This window comes from Neomonachus schauinslandi, chromosome 13 (assembly GCF_002201575.2).
Source record: "Neomonachus schauinslandi chromosome 13, ASM220157v2, whole genome shotgun sequence".
In the NCBI taxonomy this organism is placed as follows: Eukaryota; Metazoa; Chordata; class Mammalia; order Carnivora; family Phocidae; genus Neomonachus; species Neomonachus schauinslandi.
In genome coordinates, this window is record NC_058415.1 from 74,360,255 (window position 1) to 74,381,556 (window position 21,302).

The window sequence follows — 21,302 nt, forward strand, 5'->3', positions numbered from 1 at the left end:
GAATGACAAAATTATAGATATAGAGGACAGAGGGGAGGTCACCAGGAGTTAAGGAGGGCGTGGACGTGATATGTCCATAAAGGGGCAACATGAGGGGTCCTGGTCAAAATCCGCACCATGGTTTTGCAAGATGTTACCACTGGGGGAAACCGGGTGAAGGGCACATGGGATCTCCTTGGATTATTTCTTACAACTACATGGGAATCCATAATTGGTCAACTTTTATTTAAAGTTTAATTTTAAAAGTTTTCAATATGAGCCTTGTAAAGAGCCTTTGGAGGGGTGAGGGGTGACTGGGAGGAGCTGGGGTTCTGATCATGCTCTTTGTTTGGTCTGTGTTCATTTTGTGAAAATTCAATTTATGCTCTTTCCTGTATGTTTGTTTTATTTCACTAAAAAGCGAACGTGCATCTTTTTAAAGGTTTAAAACTGAAATCACAGGATTTAAAGACACGGAATGTTCATGACACAGTGTTTAGTGAACAAAGGAGGTTATTAAACACTCACAGATATTCTGATCCCATTTCCATTTTAAGTGTATCTAAATAAACACACACACATTGGCAGAGAGGACAGCCCACGGGTTCAACACCCAAATGTGGCAGCGATGGTTTCAGCATATTTTTTTCTCTTTTCCCTAGAGTTTCAAATATTCCCGCCATGAACCTGTAGGATATTCTGTATCTTAAAGGGTAATGCAAGTTTTTTTGTTGGTTTGATTTTTCAGTCCACGCCGTCCGGCCCCTCCCAGGTTCTGGCCAACCCAGATGCCTCCACTCACCCATCTCGGCCACCAGCGCCCGCTCCTCGCGGAGGCTCAGTGCCCTCTGCTGCAAGGGACTGGCCCTGCCCGAGGGTCGCCTCTGGGCTCGGCTCCTGGGTGTGCTGGGCTCCGAGGCTCTTCTGGGGACTGGAGGATCCCTGGTCTGGGGGTGGGAGGTTGCATCCTGGGCCTCAGATGAAGTGAATGGCTGAGCCAATGTTCCTGTACTGCTGGGGGAGCGTGGAGGGAGAGATGTGTTGAGATCGTACAGACAGACCCTGGCCTCCGAACCCTTCCACAGGCTAAGCCAATGAGCTCCTGACTTTTGAGACTTGGCACCCCTGCATGCACAGTGTTTCTGAGGATGCACCCCCATTATACATGCATTTCTGTATAAACTGCCGAGCTGTACACCTGCCTACCCACAGATGCAAGATTATAAAGCTCAAGTTCATTTTTAAGAAAATATACAGAGAAACAGAATTTCCAATCCTTTCTTCCCATGCAGCCCTGAGTTGTCAGGCAGGCCTCCTGGAGCGGGGGCGGGGGGGGGGGCTGCACCAGCTTTGGAGGCTGTCACTCTACATGGTGGCTCATCAGTCCACCCTTCACCCAAATCCCCTCCTCAGACCTTGCCTTGGGGTTCTGTCCCTGTCTCCTCCCAGGTAGTCCCCCTGATTGCCCTTTATCCTCGTCTTCTGCTCACCTTGCACCACCCTCCTGTACGTCTCGTTCCCCATTCACTCACTCATTTGCTCAACAGATACTTATTCCCCAGGCTGTCGATGACTGGCTGAGTGATGCTGGGCTAGTCACTTTCCCTCTCTGAACCTTGGTGCCCTTCTATTGATAAGATGGAGGCAAGGAACCCTGGTTGGGGGATGAGATGAGGGCTCTGAGAATGCCCAGACCATCGACCCCTGCTCTGGGCTCACGGCACTCTGATTCCCAGGCTACCCCTCCATGGGAGCGACCTGATGGGGCAGGGGGTCCTGGAGTACCTGATGTGGGAGAGCCGGTGCTCTGGGGTTTGGGTGAGGGGCGACACTCTGCTGGTTTCTGAGCCCACAAAGCCACTGTCTGTCTCCGGGGACGCCATCCAGGGCTCCTGAAAGAGGCGGTGTCCCTTTAAGGCTGAGGAATGTGTCTGAGGCAGGCTGGGAAGCCCTTCTCCAGGCCTGGCCTGGGCCTCACATTCCAGAGGCTCCCGGGCTGGGAGGCTGGCCCGGCTCCCAGCAGCCAGGCCCGGGTGTGAGGGTCCTCAGGCGAGGGTCCTCAGGCGCTCAGAACCAGCACCAGGCCAACAGCAGGGACTCCACGCCCGGAGCCTGAGCAAGTCCTGCTTCCCTGAGACCCTCGGGAGAGATCCTGTGGCAGATGTCCTGAGCTGAGGAAGAGGGGAAGGAGAGGAAGGAGAAAGCCGCCTCCTCGTCTCCTCGTGGGGATGGGATTCATACTTCCACACGTCTTGCCGCTTGGGCCTGGAATGCCATGGTCCTGTCAGACGCAGAAATGCCCCGGGCCAATGAATCGGGAGAATCAAATTCATCCAACGTGCACCCCTCCTCCTAATGAAAGGCACGAAGAAGACAAACAGGCAACACAGTGCCTGCCCTCAACAAGTTCACGGTCTGGTGCAGATTTCTTACGACAGGGTCATTAGGACTACAGAGGGGGGCGTGTGTGTGTGTGTGTGTCTACGTGCATCTATATGCATTGTTCTATGGGAGGATCCACAGCATAAGTGACATTTCCAAGGTGACCTGTGACTCCTGCGACAGTTTAAAAATTGCCGCCCTAGTCACCAACAGGCCATGCAGTCAAGGACTGCCCCTCCAGTCTGTGCTCAGCAGGCTCAGAGAAATACAGACATGGGCCACAAGCTCTCAGAGGACAAGCAAGAATCCCTGGCGGGGGACAGGGGTAGGGGGACCCACAGCAAAGAGGTAGCACTGGGCATAAGCCCTGAATGTTTGGCAGAACTGTAACTGGCAGGGACTGGGAACAGCAGGAATTCTGGAAGGGTATGAGCAAAGGCCCAGGGGCAGAAATCTCCAGGAGCTCCACACCCCATGTGGATGCTTACCTCTAGGTGGGACCCCCCAGCTTGGTGCAGAGACTTCTGGGGAAGGTTCTCAGAGATGCCACTTCCCTCTAAGCTGGTCAGACTGCTCTGGTGCGATCCCGCAGTCCTGGTGCCTCGAGGGTGGGGTGGCCTGCTCGGGCCTGGAGGGACTGCCTTGGCTTTGTGCAGGCCCTGGAGGTACCCATCTCTGGCCGCGGATGCATGGACGCCTGCTGGCTTTACAGACCCCATCTGCTCCACAGTCTCCCTGGCGGGGAGGAGGAGAGACACACCGACTCTGAGCCCTGGCAGGGGCTGCCCAGCCCTGTCCTGGGAGCCAGACGCCCCTGGCGGCCCACCCTGGTGTTGTCATCTTCTAGCTGTGTGACCTTGGGCAAGGCACCGTCCCTCTCTGAACTTTACTTTTCTCATATGTCAAATGTGGATGGGCAACAAAACCCGCCCAACACAACACAGCGACAACAGTGTGGAAACAAATGAGCTACAGTATCATTTCTCAGGCTTCAGGAACTTGGGTCCTCTCCCTCCTACCTCAGCCCCTTCCAGAAACTTTAATCTCCTCAAAGCCTTATGTCATCATTAGAAATAGAAGATCAGTATTTTGTCTGACAAATAGACACTAACTTTAGACATAAACAGAAGACACATGAAAACAGTATTATTCTGTTCTCGACAGATCCTGTCATCTGGGCTCTGGGCCCAAGCTTTCTCACGTGTTCTGTCTCTTTCTTTCTCTCTTTGTTCTTAAAGGAAGATCAAGAGAGGCACTGAAGACGTAATGGCACCGAAACCTTCTCCTTGATGTACTTGGAAGGTCTGAGACTCAAAAGGAGAATAAGAGTAGCTAGCACTGCCTCTGTCCTACCAAAGACCATGTCCACCCCACCCAAATTACTGCAAGTGCTCTCGGTGCTGTATTTGTCCCACGGCTTGGAGGGACGTGAGCAACAAGTCACGAAAGCCATTGCTAAGTGGCAAAGAGCCATCTCGCTCACTAGGACCATTACCACCCCTGTGGTTTCAGAGTTGGTTTGGGGACAAATCGGGGGGCCTCATGGACATACTTGAGGGGGGCCCTGTGACTTCTTTTGGCCAGTGCTGGGAGCTGCCTTATGGGGATCCTGGTGGCCTCGGAGTTTCCTGGAGCTGGATGTGGCCCGTCCACTTCCACTACATGGCCTTGCCCGTCTTCCTCCTCCTCTTCCATCTTCACGGCTTCCGAGAGGGACTTCACGCTGAGGTACCTGCAGAACGCAGAGGAGCATGACTTCTGCCCAGGAAGGCCAGCCAAGGTCCTGTCACTGGGCCGGACCCCCTGGCCTTCCTCCTGGTACTCACCGCTCCAGGAGGCCATGGAGATCCTGCTCCACCTGCAGGTCCTTGTGCCTGAGTGGGGCTGGGAGGCCCAGGGGCCTGTCCTCCCCCTCATTGCTGGCAGCGCTAAGCTCCACGTTCACGAGCGATGCACAGGGGCCCACGCTGCTGGCGGCATCAGGCTGGGGCCAGAAAGGCAGAAGGACAGAGATTCAGCAGACAACCAAACACCACTTTTTAGGGACCTACCTTATACCAGGCTCATGCTGGGTGCTGAAGAGTAATAGGTCAGACTCACGAACCCTATCACGTGTTCATGCGTGGGCAGAGCGTAGGGAGTGGAAGGTGCGATCTTTAGCACGGACTGCCGTTAACTGAACATCTACTCCCCGCCAGGCACGGTTCAGACAGCACCTTCCGATAAGCCCAGCAGGGATGGCTATTACAGCCCATTTTACAGACAGGAAACTGAAGCTCAAATGATTTGCCCAAACTTACAACAGAAGCGAGGGCCAGAGCTGAGATTTGAACCCAGATTTCCTTCCAGAAGCATCTCTCCTCACTTGCTCCATTAAATATGGACACCCAGCCCCCAAAACACCTTCCCTGAGGAAGCATGGGAGCCGCTCAAGATGAGGCACTTGGGTTTTCACCCATTGGTGCATGAGGCAGCACTCAGGGGAGGTTTCCCCAGTGCGAGAGCCTCCCCCACATCCCTAGGCCTCCAAGGGCTCCGCCGTCAGGGCTATCTCACCAGCGCCCAGCCCTCTGGCAGCCCCTACCTCACCTGCCATGCTGGCCCTTTCTCCTCCTCTGTCCCCAACACAGCACGGGCAGCAAGGTCTAGAGACTCCCCTGCTGTCCCTGGTGTGACCGCTGTACCCTCACTCTGCTCAACTATATGCCACGTAAACAGTGATCGTCTCCCAGGGGCTTGTGATGTGGGCCGGAGAGAGACTTCTACAAAGTCCCTTCTGCGTCGGGCCCTTGTCTAGTGTCTCCTGATCTGTGACTAGTCCCCTGGACTGAACAGTCCCCCGGGATGCTGGAGGCCATCCCTTCCCCCTTTCTTCTCACCCCCAGGGCACATCCAGGCAAACGGGCCTTCTACACCTCTCTCAGGTCCACCCACAACTCTCCATCTGCCCTGCCCCCACCCCACCTACCTGCAGACCTTCTTTGAACACGCCCTGCTGAAAAACGCTGCAGAGTTTAAGGCCAAACCCTTGCCAGGACTCACAAGCCCCAACATCATGGGGCCCCTGCCTCCTCTCCAGCCAGCACTCAGACAACTGCCCCCTCACGTTCCATACTCTAACCACAGGGCCTTTGCACAGACTGTTTCCCCTGCTGCATGGCTTCTCTTCTTCTGCATGAAGCAAGTCCCACTCACCCTCAGATCCCATTAAAACATTTCTTCCTCAAGGAAAATTTCTCCTGCCCTTTAACCTCAGTCACGTTACCCTGTTACCTACTCTCTAGCGTCCCATAATCTCCTTCGGAGCCCTGAGCAAAATAGAATTAGTCCAGCTAGACAGAAAATGCCTTGAGGGTAGAGGCCACCCGTTTCTGTCTGCTTCCCACTGAATTTCCACCATGGGCCAGCGCTGGCACTTGGCACCTACTTCCCAAGTATGTAGGGAAGAAGCCAACTAATGGAGAAGAGAAGGAAGGGATGGTCCAGTGTGGCTGGGCAGAGAGGTACCTGGGGGCAGAGGGTCTGGATGGCGGGGGTGGAGGCTTGTCCTGAAGGAGAAGGCAGGCACGCCGGCTGGTGCGGGGAGGGCGAGGCTGGGAGGCTGTCCGGAGTGCAGTCTGACCCGACTTGCTTAGGCTCCTGCTGGTTCTGGTCCATGTGGTCCTTCAGCTCTTCCAGGCGAATTCCCAGCTGGAATATCTTCTCCTCTAGCTCCCTGCAACGGGGAGACACCAGCACCCAGAGCCTGTTATAGCAGCCACATCGGGCAGGGCTGGGAGGCCGAGCTTCCGAGCACAAACCCCAGAGAATGCCCACGGAGGGTGGATTCAACGTCCTAATTTGGATTACATGGAGAACTCGACAAAACAAGGTGAAAAGGGACTCCACTGGGAACCAGGAGGCCTCTGCCACCAGCAGGCTGTGGGACCTTGAGTCAATCCCCCCTCTGGCCTCGGTTCCCCACTCTGATGAGTGCTTTTGGGTCTCATCTCCAAGGTCACTTCTCATTGCAGTGAGTCCAAAAGGACACCGATCTCAGCCTTCAGGCGTTCCCCCACCTGGATATGTTGCTAATCAGGGTAGGATTTCTCCCTGTTCCTGTAGTGGATGAAGTATGAGGACGAAGTGTGCCCCTCCTGGTGACCAAGGGAACCAGGGGCCTCCCTCCCCAGCACATACCTGCCAGGATCGAATTTTCCAGGTGTCCCCTGGGAGCCGGCAAGCTGCTGGGCCGGTTGCTGCTCCCTGCAGGCCTTCAGGTACTCCTCCTCCAGGGCTGTATGGACAGCCTTTAGGCGCTGGAAGACCTGCAACCAGACGAGGCCAAGTGGACTGAGCACCCAGCCCTCTGGGGCTCTGTCCCTGCAGATACAGTGGCTGAGACACATGGCGGTTGGGTGTGTGTGGGGGGCAGGAGACCCATTCTCTGGGCCCCCAAGTCGCTGGAAGGCTGGGGTTCGGACTCTAAAACCTACCGCCCCAGTCTAGCCTCTGCCATCAGACTAGCAGGGCAGAGGCACAGCTTAGAGCCTTGGCACCAGCTCCAGAGAGCACCAGTCTCTCCTGGGTACAGCTGCAAGTTCTCTGATGTTCCATGGTGCTCCTGGTGTCAAATACACCATCACTCTGTCCCCATAAGGACCTAGTACTTGAGAGACCACGGATCCTCATGCTTCTTTTCCAAACTGTGGATCTGGACACATGAGTCCCTCTGTTCCCAAATCCTTATAGACTAGCATGACCGATGATCTTATCACCACCATACTATGGATAACAGTAGCTAACATCTACTGAGCACTGAGGCTCTATGCTAAAGTGCTTTGTGTTATTCATTATTCAGTTAATTAATTCAGTTAATTTAATATTTAAATAATGAATTTAATTAATTCAATAAATTTAATATTCACCAACATAATCCTAATGAGAGAGGTAGTTTATCATCTTCATTTAAAGAGGAGGAACTGAGGTTCAGAGAGGTTATTTAAGTTGGTGAAGGTCACACAGTGAGCGAGCAAGCAAACTGTAGTCGGAATTTGAACCCAGGTCCTCTAGCTCCAGAGCTCATGGGCCTAGCAATGATGCTAGGCCTCCGTAGCAAATGTGGTGAGAGCTAACAGACAGCTAAGACTGTGGGAGGTTGGATCATCATCCCTGACTTATTATCATCCCCATCCTACTCATTCTATACAGAGGGCAGACTGAATTCAAGGGCAACCTAGAGTCTAGTTCCTGGGCAAGCTTGATCTTCCAACAGCTCTCGACCTCCCCGGATACGGGGGAATGAAGATAGAGGGGAAGAAAAGGAATGGTTTTTGATGTTCAAGGTCCTTGCTCACCCTCTCAATGAGATACTATAACACAAAGCACACATTTTGCAATTGGAAAAACGGATGATGTCTACATGCTAACACAGTCATTAGGAACATAGTAATGACACAGTGAAATATAGTACTGTTTTTACAAACCAAGTGTGCTGCATTTGCCCCTCTCCACCCCTCCTGGGCTCTTCTCCCCACCTCCTCTGTGCCTCCGTTGACACCTAGCTCCCCACCTGCTGGGAACAGTCAGTCCTGGGCTTCCTGGATGCTGCCCACAGCCCTGCTAACCGCCCCTGCCTCAACCCCCTCACTCCCAGCTTCCAGAGCCCCACCTGCTCCTTCCCAGGATCCTGGCTGATGCAGCAGAAATCTAGATTTTATACATGACTATAGTTTATCTAGAAATACCAAAGTCCAAAAGGAAATAAGCCAATAATGGTTAGATTAAGGCTCTCCTCCCCTTTTCCCCTTGGTTTTCAAATATTGGGCAATTACTTTTATAATAAAGAAAAGTAAAGAAAAGAGAAAGTCTTTTTCTGGTGGCTGAGACGCAGCATAGTCAGTGGGAAGCAGTGCCGGCCAGTGATGACCACGCTGGACTTGGGGTCTGGGCTGCCCCATTCCATTCCAGTTAAAGGGGGTGATGACTGTAACTGCCTTACTGGTTTTCTACGAGAAAATGAAACCATGGGCATCCGAGGCTCGCCACGGTGCCTGGCCCACCGTCATAGCCGCCTAAGGAGCGGTAATCCCGCGCTATCATGATCGTGGTCCTGGCAAGCTAAGCAGTGTGTGTCTGCGATTCTCTGGCCTGTCCTGTGGCAGGCAAGGCTTCGGGGACGTGTCTGTGGGAGACAGCTCCAAGGGCATCTCCCACAGTGGCCGGTACCTTGAGTTGGTCCTGGGCTGTCAGCCGTCCCGCCTGCATCAGTCCTGCAAAGGCCTCCACCTGGGCATTGGGACAAAAGGAAACACGGTCCATTAGTCCAGACCCTGGAAGATGGGCCCTGCAGGATGTCGCATTCATGCTTTGGCACCAGGAACTGGGCCCCGCCTCAGGACGTGGGTTTTCTGCCAAGCACGGAAAGGCGGATGCCAGACATTGACTCCACCATGGGCCTCGGCCCTGGCAGCGTTTGAAAAAAATCAAAGTGGAGCCTCCCAGAATTTATCGATCGCAAAGCACACTCACTCATGTGCATGAAGGCCTATGAGCCAGGAATGTTCGCTGCAGCATAACTGGGGGGCAATGGGAAACGATATAAAAGCCTACCCGTGGAATAGTATGCAGCCATCAAGAAGAGGAAGGGCTATGTGTACCTGCTCCTGTATAAAGTAAGACCTACTTTTCAGTGTCAAATCAAGGGACACGCCAGTCTTTATAATACGCTACCATCTGTATAAAATATCCAGAGAATAAAAAAGGAAAAATATAAATACACATTTGCCTGTATATTATAAACGACCTCTAGAAGGATGCAAGAAACTAAAACATTGATTGTTTCTGGGGCAGAGAACTGGGTGGCAGGGGCAGGGTGGGGGACAGGGATAGGGGGAGGCGTTTCTACTATACGCATCTTTTGAACTTTGAACAAAGTGAATTCATTGCCTACCCAGAAATATTCAACTTCAGGATATTAAAAAAGTCAGGGTATAGCATAGCATACAAATGTGACCATTTCTATAAACACATGTGTGTGTGTGTGGAACTTTTTTGCACAAAACAGAAGGGCAAGTACGGGAAGACAGGGTTTTTACTGAATATGCCCTTTGTACTATGTGAGGGTCTTTACCATGTACGTCTATTACCTTTACAAAAAAATTGTTAACTAGGCAAAAAAGGGCAAAGGTGATTTGGGAATTTCTGGGATTTCTAGGAAAGCTCTAGGTTAGTGCCAAAATATAATATAGAAATTTATATAATACAATGATATTACATAACATATTTATAAAATAGAAATGTAATGCAAGCTACCTATACAATTTAAAATTTTCTATAAAATAAAATTTTCTAATAGCCATATTTAAAATGTAAAGAAGTAACCAGTGAATTAATTTTAATAATACATTTTATGACCCTAAACTATTATTTTGACATGTAATCAATGAAAAAATTACCAATGAGATATTTTATATTCTTTTGTCACATTACGTCTCTGAGATCCAGCATATGCTTTCCACTGACAGAACATCTCAGTTTGGACCGGCCACCTGTCAAGTACTCAGGAGCCACATGACCTGTGGCTCCTATTCAAACAAGACAGCTCTAGATCATCAGGGGTCAGCTGGTGGCCCAGCTCCTGTTCAATGTGATGACCTTGGCTTTGCTTTAGAACACACAGGACAAGAAGCCGCATCCCTCCAGCGACGGGACTCAGAACGGTGGCGATTACACAGGATAAAGTACCTGTTCATGTTACTACGATACATGTGTAAAGACATTCGGATCAGCCAAAGAAGCCGGATACAAAAGGACAACTATTCTAGGACTCTATTTATATGTAATGTCCAGAAGAGGCAAATCCATGGAGACAAAGTAGGTGAGCAGCCGCTGGGGGCCGGGACAGGGGGAATGGGGAGCGACCCCTTCATGAACATGGAGTCTCTTATTGGGTGATGAAAATGTTCTAAGGCCGACTGTGGGGATGGCTGCATGACTGAATAGAGTAAAACCCACTGAAGCATTAACTTTAACACAGAAAATTGTGTGATATGTGAATTCTATCTCAGTAAAACTGTTACCAAAAAAATAAATAAATAATGGTATTTCTCTGAAGGAATTTTTTTATGGACATGGTAATATATGTAACTGTTGCATTTCCCTTTTTGCATTGACAGCTGGGAAGCTCAAAGCATTCAGGGTCCAACAGGACATTTTGTTTATTCACTTTACGCTAAGTTCACTCTGGTTTTTTCTACCCTTACTTCCCCTTTGCCCCCAGTTTCCTTCCTTCCGTCTTCAGAAGGTGGTTATAATGCAAGTTTTTTTCTCAGCTGCTCTAAAGCCCTTTTGGCAGAAGGCCAAGTGTATAGTTATAAATAGACCTGCAAACAACTCATAGTTACTTGGACTGTTTGGTGAAAATATAAAGGCCCTTTGAGAAGGGACTGAGAATGGATGTCTGTAATGAATTAATTAAGAAAGTGGGGTGATTTATCCTGAAGAGGAACAGGTAGAGTGGAGGTTCTGTTATCCTTCCAGAATCCTTGGAAGGGCTGAGAGTCTCCCCTGGCGGGGGACCCAGGAGATACTTTCAAGCACAGCTGGAGAGAGTCTGATGAGACACGGTGCCAACAGAGGGAGTGAAACCCAGCGCTGAGTGACAAGGAGGAGGCTCTAGACCGAATGGTCTCTAAACCAGGGCAGAGGCTCACGTTTTCGAGATGGCCAAGTTACCTCCAGCAGGGGAGGAACAAGGGAGCCTTGTGGAGAGCTTCTTACTCAAGCAGGCAGAAGCTCTGCTTTCTCCAGGTGAGTTGTGTCTCCCCGGAGCAAAGCTGGGCTTCCCCTCACCTTGGCCATGAACCGGCTGGCCTGAGCGGCCAACTCCTGGGTCCGCTCTGCTGATGGCTGGTCCTGGGTGATGCCTGGGTTCTCCAGAAGCCACGCTGGGGCAGACGAGGAGGGGTTCAGGTCTCCTTGAGCTGACGGCCACCCTAGAATGCACAACCACTCAATGCTGGGGCCAAGAACTGTCCTTCCTGGGGTGAGGGACTCAGCGAACCTCAGAACCACACCCGCCATCATCAAGCTACAACTGTCATATCGCAATCACGCTGTCCTCACATGGGCCCCAGGATGCGGGATGGGCGGTGTAGTCCCAGGTACAGGGGAGAACAAGGTCTGGCTCTGCCCTAGAACGCACAGCTGGGGCCAAGACATGCCTCTGGTTTCCCGGTCAGTGGATCAGGCTCTAACTCAGAAAGACTCGGGTTCAAATCCCCACCCTCTCCCTTCCCCTATAGCAGTGTGACCTTCAGCATGTCCTCGCCTCTCTGAGCCTTGGTTTCCTTGACTCTCAGTGGGACTGATGGGGAGATTAACTAGGATCATGCATGGCAAGCCTTGGCGCAGAGCCTGGCCCCGTGGGGGCTCCATAGTGACAGTGCTCTCTGTTCTGCAATGGGCCCAAGATCACCCAACTGCCAAGTGCAGAGTCGGGCTTTTCCCAGGCTGCTCTGGCTCCAGGCAAGATGCTTTCCACATCTCCATTTGCCCTCTTCAACTCAAAGGTCCCAGAGAACTCGTCTCCCTCCCTCCCCTGGCCTGAAGCCAGTGTCACTCCAAGGAGAACCAAGTGCCCCCAGAGCAGAATCACAGGCAGAAGGCCCTCCAGTCCCATTTCCTCTCGCAGGCTCACCTGAGGTCCCAGAGGTCTGTGGGGCTTCGGCAGGGCCCGACCACCGCAGCACAGAGTGGGGCTGTGGGATGCTGAAGGACAAGACCTTGGTCCCCTGGGGCACTGTCCCTGTGTGCATGCTGTGGCTGGGCTGGGGCTGGTCCGAGTACAGGTTCACCTGTCCGGGAGGGGAGGCATGAGCAGAGCCAAGTCAGGGATGGGGCAAGCCTCCCAACAGGCCTCCCCTTCATTCACACCATCACTTAGGCCCTCAACAAACATGACTTGTAATAATAAATACTACCATTAGTGGAGCCCTTGGGTGGGGGCCAAACACTGGGTCAAGGACTTACAGGCCCTTTTATCCTCTCTTTATGGCAGCTCTGAAGGGGAGGCAAGGCAGGGACTATCATCCCCATTTCACAGAAGAGGAAACTGAGACTCTGGTTAAGTCACTCACTCAAAATCTCCAGCTATAAATCCTTGGGCTCAGATTGTAACCTGCTGTGACCCTAAAGACTATGGTTTTCCAAATAATCATTTTTAATATTTGTTATAATAATTCACAATGTAACCACAATTATAATTAATATGGTATTTAACATACAGCAAATATAAATATAGTTATATACTATTTGTTATTAATAAAAGTATTTCAATCATAATTATCACATTGATAATAATAACAGCAATTGATGGCTGTTTGAATGAGTGCGTAAACCAACAAGTGAACAAACTAATCTCTCAGCTATAGCAGGTCTCCATCCCTTGAGGGTGGATTTCAAATGGTAAACAGCCCAGTCTGGAATCAGGCCAATGGCCAAGGAAGACCATGTGAAGCACAAGATTAGAGGAGACCCATGTAGGGATGGTGGTCCAGTGCAGGGGTTGGCCAACTATGGTCTGTTTTTGTGAATACTGTTCTAGTGGACACAGCTATGCTTGCTTATGTATTATCTATGGTCTTTCATGCTACCACGGCGGCACTGAGTCATTACCACAGAGGCTGTATGGCCCACAAAGCTAAAAATATTCACCAGTGGCCTTTACCACTGGTCACTTCTGAGTCCTAGAACAGGTGATTTAACTAAGTTCTCTGTGCACAAAATGAGTTCTCAATAAACAGAAGCCACCATCCTCATATTCATCATCACCATTATTATTGTTGTTACCATTGTTACACATCACAATTCCCAACATCACCATCACTATCATCACCATCACTATCACCAGCGCCATCATCATCCCCATCATCATCACTATCACCATTATCACCATCACCATCATCACCACCATCATTGCCATCATCATCATGATCATCATCACAATCACCACCATCATCACCATCACCATTATCACCATCACCATCATCATCACCATCACCACCATCACCATCATTGCCATCATCAGCATCACCACCATCATCACCACTACCACCATCACCATCACCATCAACACCACCACCCTCACCATTATCACCATCAACATCACCATCACCACCATCACTATCCTTATCACCATCACCTCCATCTTCACCATCACCACCGTTATCACCATCACCATCATCACCATCATCACCATCATCAACACCATCACCATCACCATTAACACCATCACCACCACCCTCACCATTATCACCATCATCATCACCATCACCACCATCACTATCCTTATCACCATCACCTCCATCTTCACCATCACCACCGTTATCACCATCACCATCATCACCACTATCATGGTCACCATCACCATCATCACCACCACTATCACTATATTTACCACCATTACCACCATCATCACCATCACCATCATCACCATCATCATTCTCTCCATCATCATCACATCACCATTATCATCACCATTGTCATTTATGGGGCCATCATGGAGGCAGGTCCCTGGAAAAGCTATTCCCCTGTGGTACCTCAGTGCCCTCCAGCTGGTCAGGCAGCTTATCTTACTGCTCCCTGCTGCCCCAGGGTCAGGAGTGGGCAGTTCAGGGTACGCCTGATAGACGGAGCTCCCTAGTCCCCAGGCAGGCAGCCTCTCCCTGCTTAAGCTGCTCTTCACGTCCTAGCTGTGGCAGAAAAATCTACTCCAAAGTGAGGGACAATGGCCCAGCATTGCCTGGCCCCCATCGCCTCCCCCTCCTTCAGACCCAGCCTCTGATGAGAACAAAGCTGGATTTTAATAATCCTCTCCACCATCTGCTCAGACCCGCCTGTGAGGGTTTTCCCACTAGCACCCCTTTCCTCCCATGGTGACCCAAATCTGGGGAGGCCCTCCGGCATTCTTCCCCTGCCCCACCCTGCCCCTCCCCCCGCCTCAGGCCCTGCCCACCAAGGCCCAACCTGGGGAGCAACAGGAAAGCACTGTTTCAGCCTAGGGGCCTAAAGCCCTTATAGGGGCCTGGGAAGGGGAAGGGGGGGGGGGGGGGGGGGGGGGGGGGGGGGGGGGGGGGGGGGGGGGGGGGGGGTGGGGGTGAGTGCAGATAATTTGAAGCTGCTTAGGCCCCTCCCTCTCGGGGTCTGTCTCTGGACTTAGCCAGCACCCACCCCAGCGCCCCAGGGCACCCCTTTTAAGCCAGGGTGTCCTGTGGAGCTCCCTGAGGCTGGATTAGCTCCCTCAGGGGGGTTAATCAGTGAACAGTAGACCAGCAAGGGTGGGCAACACAGGGTTAAATAACTGACTAGTCTTTGCACAGATGGGTTTCTCACAGCCTTTAAAATGCTAATGGGCTTTATGAATGGGGCGAGGAGCAGGGGAGTAGAGAGAATAGGAAATGTTTCCCCCAGCTCCTCTGAAGACTAACCTCCATGCTCCCCCCCACCGCCCCCAACATCTCTATCAGGGTCTCTGGGACCAACTAGTGGTCAGCAGAACACACATTTTAGGAAAGGCAGTTTTCTGCAACCTCCTCCCCCAACTCTTTCTGGGGTAGTTTCTGGTCTCCTCAGCCCCTCCAGATGCCCCTGCAGCTGAGCCCAGGGACAGCAGCTGGGGGGAGGTGACAGCGTGGCAGCAAATCAGTGAGATCACCATCAACTGTGGCCCTGAGCTGGGGGAGAGAAGAGAGCCCTGGCTCCCTGCCCCACCCCCAGTGCGGTTCCAGGGGTGCCCCCAGGCCAGGCCTTGGGACAACCCCCCCAGCTTCCCCAGCTGCAGGGCCCACCACTGCCTAGTCTGGTTCTGCTAGAGAAGGTGGGGTTAATAGTGGGCTTAGGAGCCAGACTGCTGGGCTCAAGGCCCAGCTCTTGCACCTGTTTGTTGAGCGATGGGCAAATTTCTTAGCTTCCCCGTGCCTCAGTTTCCCCAGTGGTAAATAACTCCGGACAGTGTTCAGTAAACATCGCTATCACTGCTGCTACTATAACATCGTCATTCTGCCTCATCCCTGTGTCCCTGTCACATGCCCGGCACCAGAGCCCAAATCCTGCTCACCCAGGCGTGGGGAAAAGAGCGCCCATCCTGGAATCAGGCAGACATTGGTTTAATCCCCAACTTTTAATCCCTTACCAGCTGTAGGGTGTTGAACAAACCACAGCCTGGCTGTGCCTCAGTTTTCTCTTGTGCAGATCAAATGAGGTGACCCTGGTAATACTTAGCCTGGGGCCTGACGCCTTTTTACTGCTCAGTACATGCCAGTCGCTTTCCCCTAGGTCCCCACCCATTGCTGCCCACCACTGCCGGGCTGGCCTGGGTGTCCTGAGGGCAATGTCCCCAGCCTGGCTCCCTCCCACATGGGTCCACCCACACCCCTGGGCTCTGAGCAGAGTAGGGGGGGGCGCGCTCAGCAAGTCCCTGGGGTGTCCACTTCCACTGGCTTAGTCTGAGGGAGCAGTAACACTTCTGCCTCCATGAACTGGCCTCCCCGGCAAGGGATCTGAGCAGGAAGCCACACCGGGGTCTCCTGAGTCTTCAGGGTGGAGTCTACAGAGCTGGAGACAGGGTGAAAAGCCTGGCTGACCCATGGGACCACACCATCCCCTCCCTGATCGGGCTCCGTGTCCTCTTCAGCCCACCGGGATGGTAAGCTTTGCCTGTACGGCCCGGCAGGGGAGACTGGGGGACCAGGAGAGAATCATCCTGCTTCTGGAAGAGTCTAGCTGACCTATGCTCACCCTTCTCTTGAGGAGAACCCCCAAACTAAGGAGTCATTTTTCCAGAAAGTGAGAGTGGGTGAGCTGGTACTGAACCATTCCCAGCCTCTCCCCACCTTCCCTCCTATGCTCCTCTCGCACACAAGAGATGGGTCTGGGTCATCAGCCGGAACAAGGTGACCGCCCGGGGGAGACTTCGGGTCCCCACCGGGCTGGGGGAGTACCCATGACAGGAGGCCCCCCGGCTGTGCTCCCTTGGTGTCCATGCCTGCCCTGTCCTTGGCGCACATGGGCACCCAATAAACAGCTTCATAGTAATAATATTCAAAAGAAGAGTCCCCATCTCTTTGGAAGTATTTGCCAGGCCCTGGTACATGCTTTTCATATAGTGACTCACTCGGAGGAAGCAAGGAGAAGAGGGAGGGTAAGGAGATGCTCCAAGGCTCTGCCCCTGACCTTGAACTCTGGCAGCCTCTGCCCGTCCTGGGGACCCAATTCCCAATTTGTTAGCCAGGGGAGCTGAGCGTTTGGATTTAATGGCCAGTTCCTCTCTCCTTGGAACTTCTAGGAGTCTGCAGCCATGTGGGCATGGTTCCCCCAGGGAGGATGCCTCACCAAGCCCCACCTGCGTGCGTCCTCCCCAACTTCCCCTGCCCTCCCACCCTGACTCTGGCTCCGGAGTTCAGAGAGCTAGAAGGAGCCTTAAGACATCGGGGGGAACCCACTGGCTCCCAGGATTTCGCCGATGTACCCAAGGAGGCCAGGATGGAAGGGACCTGCCCACATCCTGACGGGTGTGGGGACACAGGAGACCTGCTCCCAGAACAGGACCTCTTCCGTTTTCTTATCAGGGCTGCCTCAGAGACACTTCACCGAAGTGCCTCTGGAGGCTGGACAGCAACCTGTGGCAGGGGAGGGGTCCTGGAGCACGACAGGGACAGGCCAGGTGGGGGCCCTGAGAGAGCAGGCAAGGGAGAGGGAAGGTCTGCGTCTCTGCACCTCAGCTCCCATCCCCCCCTCCACTGTGGCCTGATGCAGCAAGAGGTGGGGGAGGGGACGCAGGAAGCCATGAGGGGCTGTAAGAGGCCCCACTTCCTGCCTCACCCCCAGAAAGGGGAAGGCCCCAAGTGAGAATTCACAGCCTCCTCCCCAGGCAGGGTGGGGGCTGAGCAGGATGGGTGTGGATGGATTTCCCCCTCCTCACTCCCTCTGCTACAATACTGGACATTCAGTCAGGGGGTGAGGGGGGAGGCTGTGCATGAGACATTGGGGAAGGATCAGGCCCAGGAAATAAGCACCAGGAGCAGAGCAGAAACTCTGTGCTACTCCCTTGAGGCTCAGAGAGCCCAAGAAACTTGCTTGGGGTCACACAGCCACTCAGTAATGGAGCCAGGAGCGGAGCCCAAGTGGTATGACCCCAGAGCTGCTCTGGTGAAAATCCTGGGAACCCAGATTCTAGGATTCAAGGACATCAAAGTTCATCAATGATAAAGGAGATGCAGCCCAGAGAGGGCAAGGTCAATGCCCAAGGTCACAGAGGGACCCTGTGGTAGACTGAGGATTGGGTTCTTCTATATCCCCGGGGTCTCAGGAGGTAGGAGCAAAGACTGTGGGGGAGTGTCATCTCTCAGGGGCCAGGCTCCCACCGCCACCCTACCCCAGCCAGTACCTTGGCCCCAAGGCGCAGCTGGTCAATGGTGTTCTCAGCCTCAGCGTACTTGGTGAGGAGCTTGTGGTAGTCCTCCTGTGGGAGAGGGGGAGCAACAGGGTCATGCACCCATACCCCTCACCATGAGACCCCTCAGGGGAGCCCAGCCTCCAAAGGGTTCCGCAGAGTGCAAAAGCTCAGAGGTGGGAGCCAAGCCGAGCCCTGCAGGCTCACATGCAACCCACGCCCCCACGGCCAAATTCTGAGTGGGAGAGGCGCAGGACAGCCTGCTAACTTCGCTGACAGTAAATCAGGGATGAGGGCTTCTGGGCTGGTTTACCTTGATGCATAACCCCTGTCACCGAGGACTGCAACTACGTGCTCATCCGTCCTAACTCCCTGTGCGTCTGTCAGCTCTGTGGGCTGAGGCCCACATCCGTCTTCCCCACTGCTCTATTCCCAGCGCTTGAGGAGCATGCGCTTCCTAAGTGGGATTTTAATGGTGGATGGAATGAATCATCCAAGGGTCCCATAGAAGATTTGGAAATCACAATCGCATGTACTCAGAGTCACTACTTGCCCAGACAAAACTGAACAGCTTCATCAAACAAGTCACGGCAGGGAAAAGGCGAAAACAAATGGCACCTGCCGTCTTTGAAGGATATCGGGGAACAGATGCATGGCTCTGAAAACTGGGGAGTAGAAGCGCAGATGCAAGCATTTCTCCTGTGTTTCCCACATGAACAAGACCTTGGTAACCAAACAGTCGATGAGGGAAAATTTTACTTTATAGAAGATTTCCAGCAAGTAAATGCAGAAGGAACGATAGCATTCGGATACTGCCACTTTGTCACCCCAAAGGGAGGACTGGATCAAGGCCATGGCCATCGGTGGCCATAGACATCACAAATGAGAGATGAGCAAGCATCCCGTGACTAACCACCTGTGACATGCTCTTGCCAAAAAAAGAAAAAAAAAAAAAATCCTACCCGCATGGAGCTGGTGGTCTGGAGGGGAAATAAGCAGATGGTTGCAACCCAAAAAAGCTTCGAGCTCTAGACTGACAACATACAGGACAAGGAGAGGACAGTGGAACATAGGAAGAGATACGAGACGGTGTGTCAGCAAACTCCGGAATGTGGAAGACTCTAGAGGACAGGACTGGTTTCCTCAACAAATAAACTAAAAGGAAGAAGGAGATCTGAAAAGAACAGGGGTGGGATAGGGGAGACTTGAAAGGCACATTTGGACCGTGATTAGGACCAACTGAAATAAACAAGCCATTTATGAGACACAGGGGAGATCTGAACATGGACTGGATATTGGATAATATTAAGGAATTGGGGTTGGCTTTTAGGTATGCTAATGGGATCGTGACGTTTCAGAGAGAGTCCTGATCTTTAGACATACACACTAAAATATTTCTGGGTAAGACGATTTGAGGCCTGAAATTTGCTTCGAAATATTCCAGTATGGTGAGTGGGGGAAGAGGTGAGGCCACAGGTGAAAAAGGCTGCTGGGGGCGGGGTGGCGGGTACCCAGGGGTTCATTATACCATTTTCTGTCTTGCATATGTTTTGAATTTCTCACAGTAGAAGTTACAAACACACACACGCAGATTATCCTTGCGGCGTGAGTGCAAGTGCTGCTCTTCTTGAGCAAAGGGCTTAGGACTATGTTCCCAGCTCAGGTACAGCCCTCGCTCTACCAGCAGGGGATTCTTGGCCCAGTCCTAAGACTTCCTGTCCAAACTGCCTCGAACTCTGGGCCAACAGGTGCCTTGGTGACATGCCTATAGACACGAGTCCAGCTTACCTGGAGCTGATGGACCAGCTTGGTGGCTTGTTCGGGCGTCTGAAATTCTTGGGGTACCCTGGTGATGGGGTGTGTAGGAGGTGGGTCCTTGGCCGGGCAGGTTTCTCCACTGCTCAACAGTACCTCCTGCACAATCTCAGCCGGTGACTTGAAGATCAGCGGCCTGGCAGGGCCCTGAGGCTGCCCGCTGTAGCTCCTGGCCTTGGGGGGGTGGTAGCTCTCATCTTTGGGGAACCTTACGCGGGGTCCCACCTTGGAAAAATCAGGGAGCGGGTAGTTCAGCTGCCCCCGCCCATACTTGGAGGCATCAGAAGATGAGTGGCCAGCCAGAGTGGCTCCCTGCCTGGGTGGTAGCCTATCTTGTCGGCCTGGCCTAGGTGGATTCAGGGGGCTGATGGAGCCAGTGAATCGAGAAGGGAGTGGCTTAGGGGATGCCCGTGTCCGTTTCCAGGCTTGGTCCCCCAACTGAGGGCAGGAGAGATTGGTACTTTCTTTCCACTTATCTGCCGGACACTGGAGGCTCTGGGCCTGGGGTACTGAGGAGTCCTGGAATTCCATGGGGGTTGCCAGAGCAACACTTCCTCCAGTTCTGGTGTCTGGGTTTAGGAGGTGGTGGCTGGAGCTCTGTGGTAAGGTTTCTGCCAGCGCGATGGGCTGGGGGACATCAGTTTCTCCTTCCCAGGTAGAATCAAGGTTATCATTGGGGTGGTCGAGGCTCACGGTCCCACTGCTCCAGGACCTTGCAGAGCTGAGGTCAACAGTTGGGTTGTCCTCAGAATGTTCTGGAAGTTTGTCTCCACTGGCTTGTTTGCCAGAGGCCACCCAGCCCATGTCCTGACCCCACCCCAGAGCGCTGGGGCTGGTATTTCCATTGTCCCCTGAGCTGAGACCAGTCTCATACTCCAATCTTGGGGAGCTCTCTCCACCTCCCCCCACCTCAGGATCTCCAAGGGCTTCCTCCGGATCCTCTTCAGTCATGGCCAGGTGAGGATCCTGCTGGGGGAGCCAGTTGAGAGGCAAGTTGGAACTTTCTGGGCTGTCCACATCCTCTGCTTCAAACTCTGGAAAGACAGGTCCTTGCTCAGGATATACCAGGTCTGGAGTCACTGTGTATCATTACCAGAGTCATTTCACCGCTCTGGGCTTTCATTTCCTCATCCTGTGGTGACGGCAAGAATCCCAGTGATACCCCCCAATATGGCCAAGTACTTACCTAGCCCCTCCTCTAGTTGTCTCCAGTCCCCCAAACCTGATCCTCAAACTTGGTTGCCCCTCAGTATTTCCTGTCTCAGCAAATGGAAACACCATTCCATCCAGTTGCACAAGCCAGAACCTTGGGCAGCACCTTGGCCACCACCCCACCACCCCCTCACCTCCACCCAATCCCCATAATCCATTCTGTCCCCTGATCCTGTCATGATCACCTACAGAGCTCTCAAACTCACCTAATGCTCTTAATCCTGCACTACCTTTGCTCGAGCCAGCATCCTCTCTTGCCTGGACTATTGCCTTCATCCTCTATCTGATGACTCAGCATTATCTTCCTGTTCCCAGGACAGAGTATGGTCCTAAGATCCGGGTCTCCATACCCCGTTAGGTCTCCTAAATCCATCTCTTTCCTATGGTCCCCCTCAGTCTCTCCCTGCTCTAGCCATGCCACATTGCTCCAACCACAGGGCCTTTGCCCATGCTGATCTCTCTGCCAGGGTCCTCTCTCCTTCCC

The 21,302-nt window shown here is 52.7% G+C and overlaps 1 protein-coding gene across 1 annotated transcript in view; it reads right to left on the reverse strand.

Annotated features, from left to right (window-relative positions):
* Positions 1–21,302, reverse strand: part of AKNA (AT-hook transcription factor) — a 43,423-nt gene that overhangs the window by 14,280 nt on the left and 7,841 nt on the right. The window contains exons 3-14 of the mRNA XM_021691175.1: positions 19,580–20,640; positions 17,786–17,860; positions 12,041–12,197; positions 11,194–11,336; positions 8,569–8,628; positions 6,541–6,668; positions 5,869–6,076; positions 4,188–4,345; positions 3,914–4,093; positions 2,850–3,096; positions 1,765–1,871; positions 782–993 (exon numbers count right to left, since the gene is read on the reverse strand). Of these exons, the coding sequence (XP_021546850.1) occupies positions 782–993; positions 1,765–1,871; positions 2,850–3,096; positions 3,914–4,093; positions 4,188–4,345; positions 5,869–6,076; positions 6,541–6,668; positions 8,569–8,628; positions 11,194–11,336; positions 12,041–12,197; positions 17,786–17,860; positions 19,580–20,640 (2,736 nt within the window). The remainder of the gene's footprint in view (positions 1–781; positions 994–1,764; positions 1,872–2,849; positions 3,097–3,913; positions 4,094–4,187; positions 4,346–5,868; positions 6,077–6,540; positions 6,669–8,568; positions 8,629–11,193; positions 11,337–12,040; positions 12,198–17,785; positions 17,861–19,579; positions 20,641–21,302) is intronic.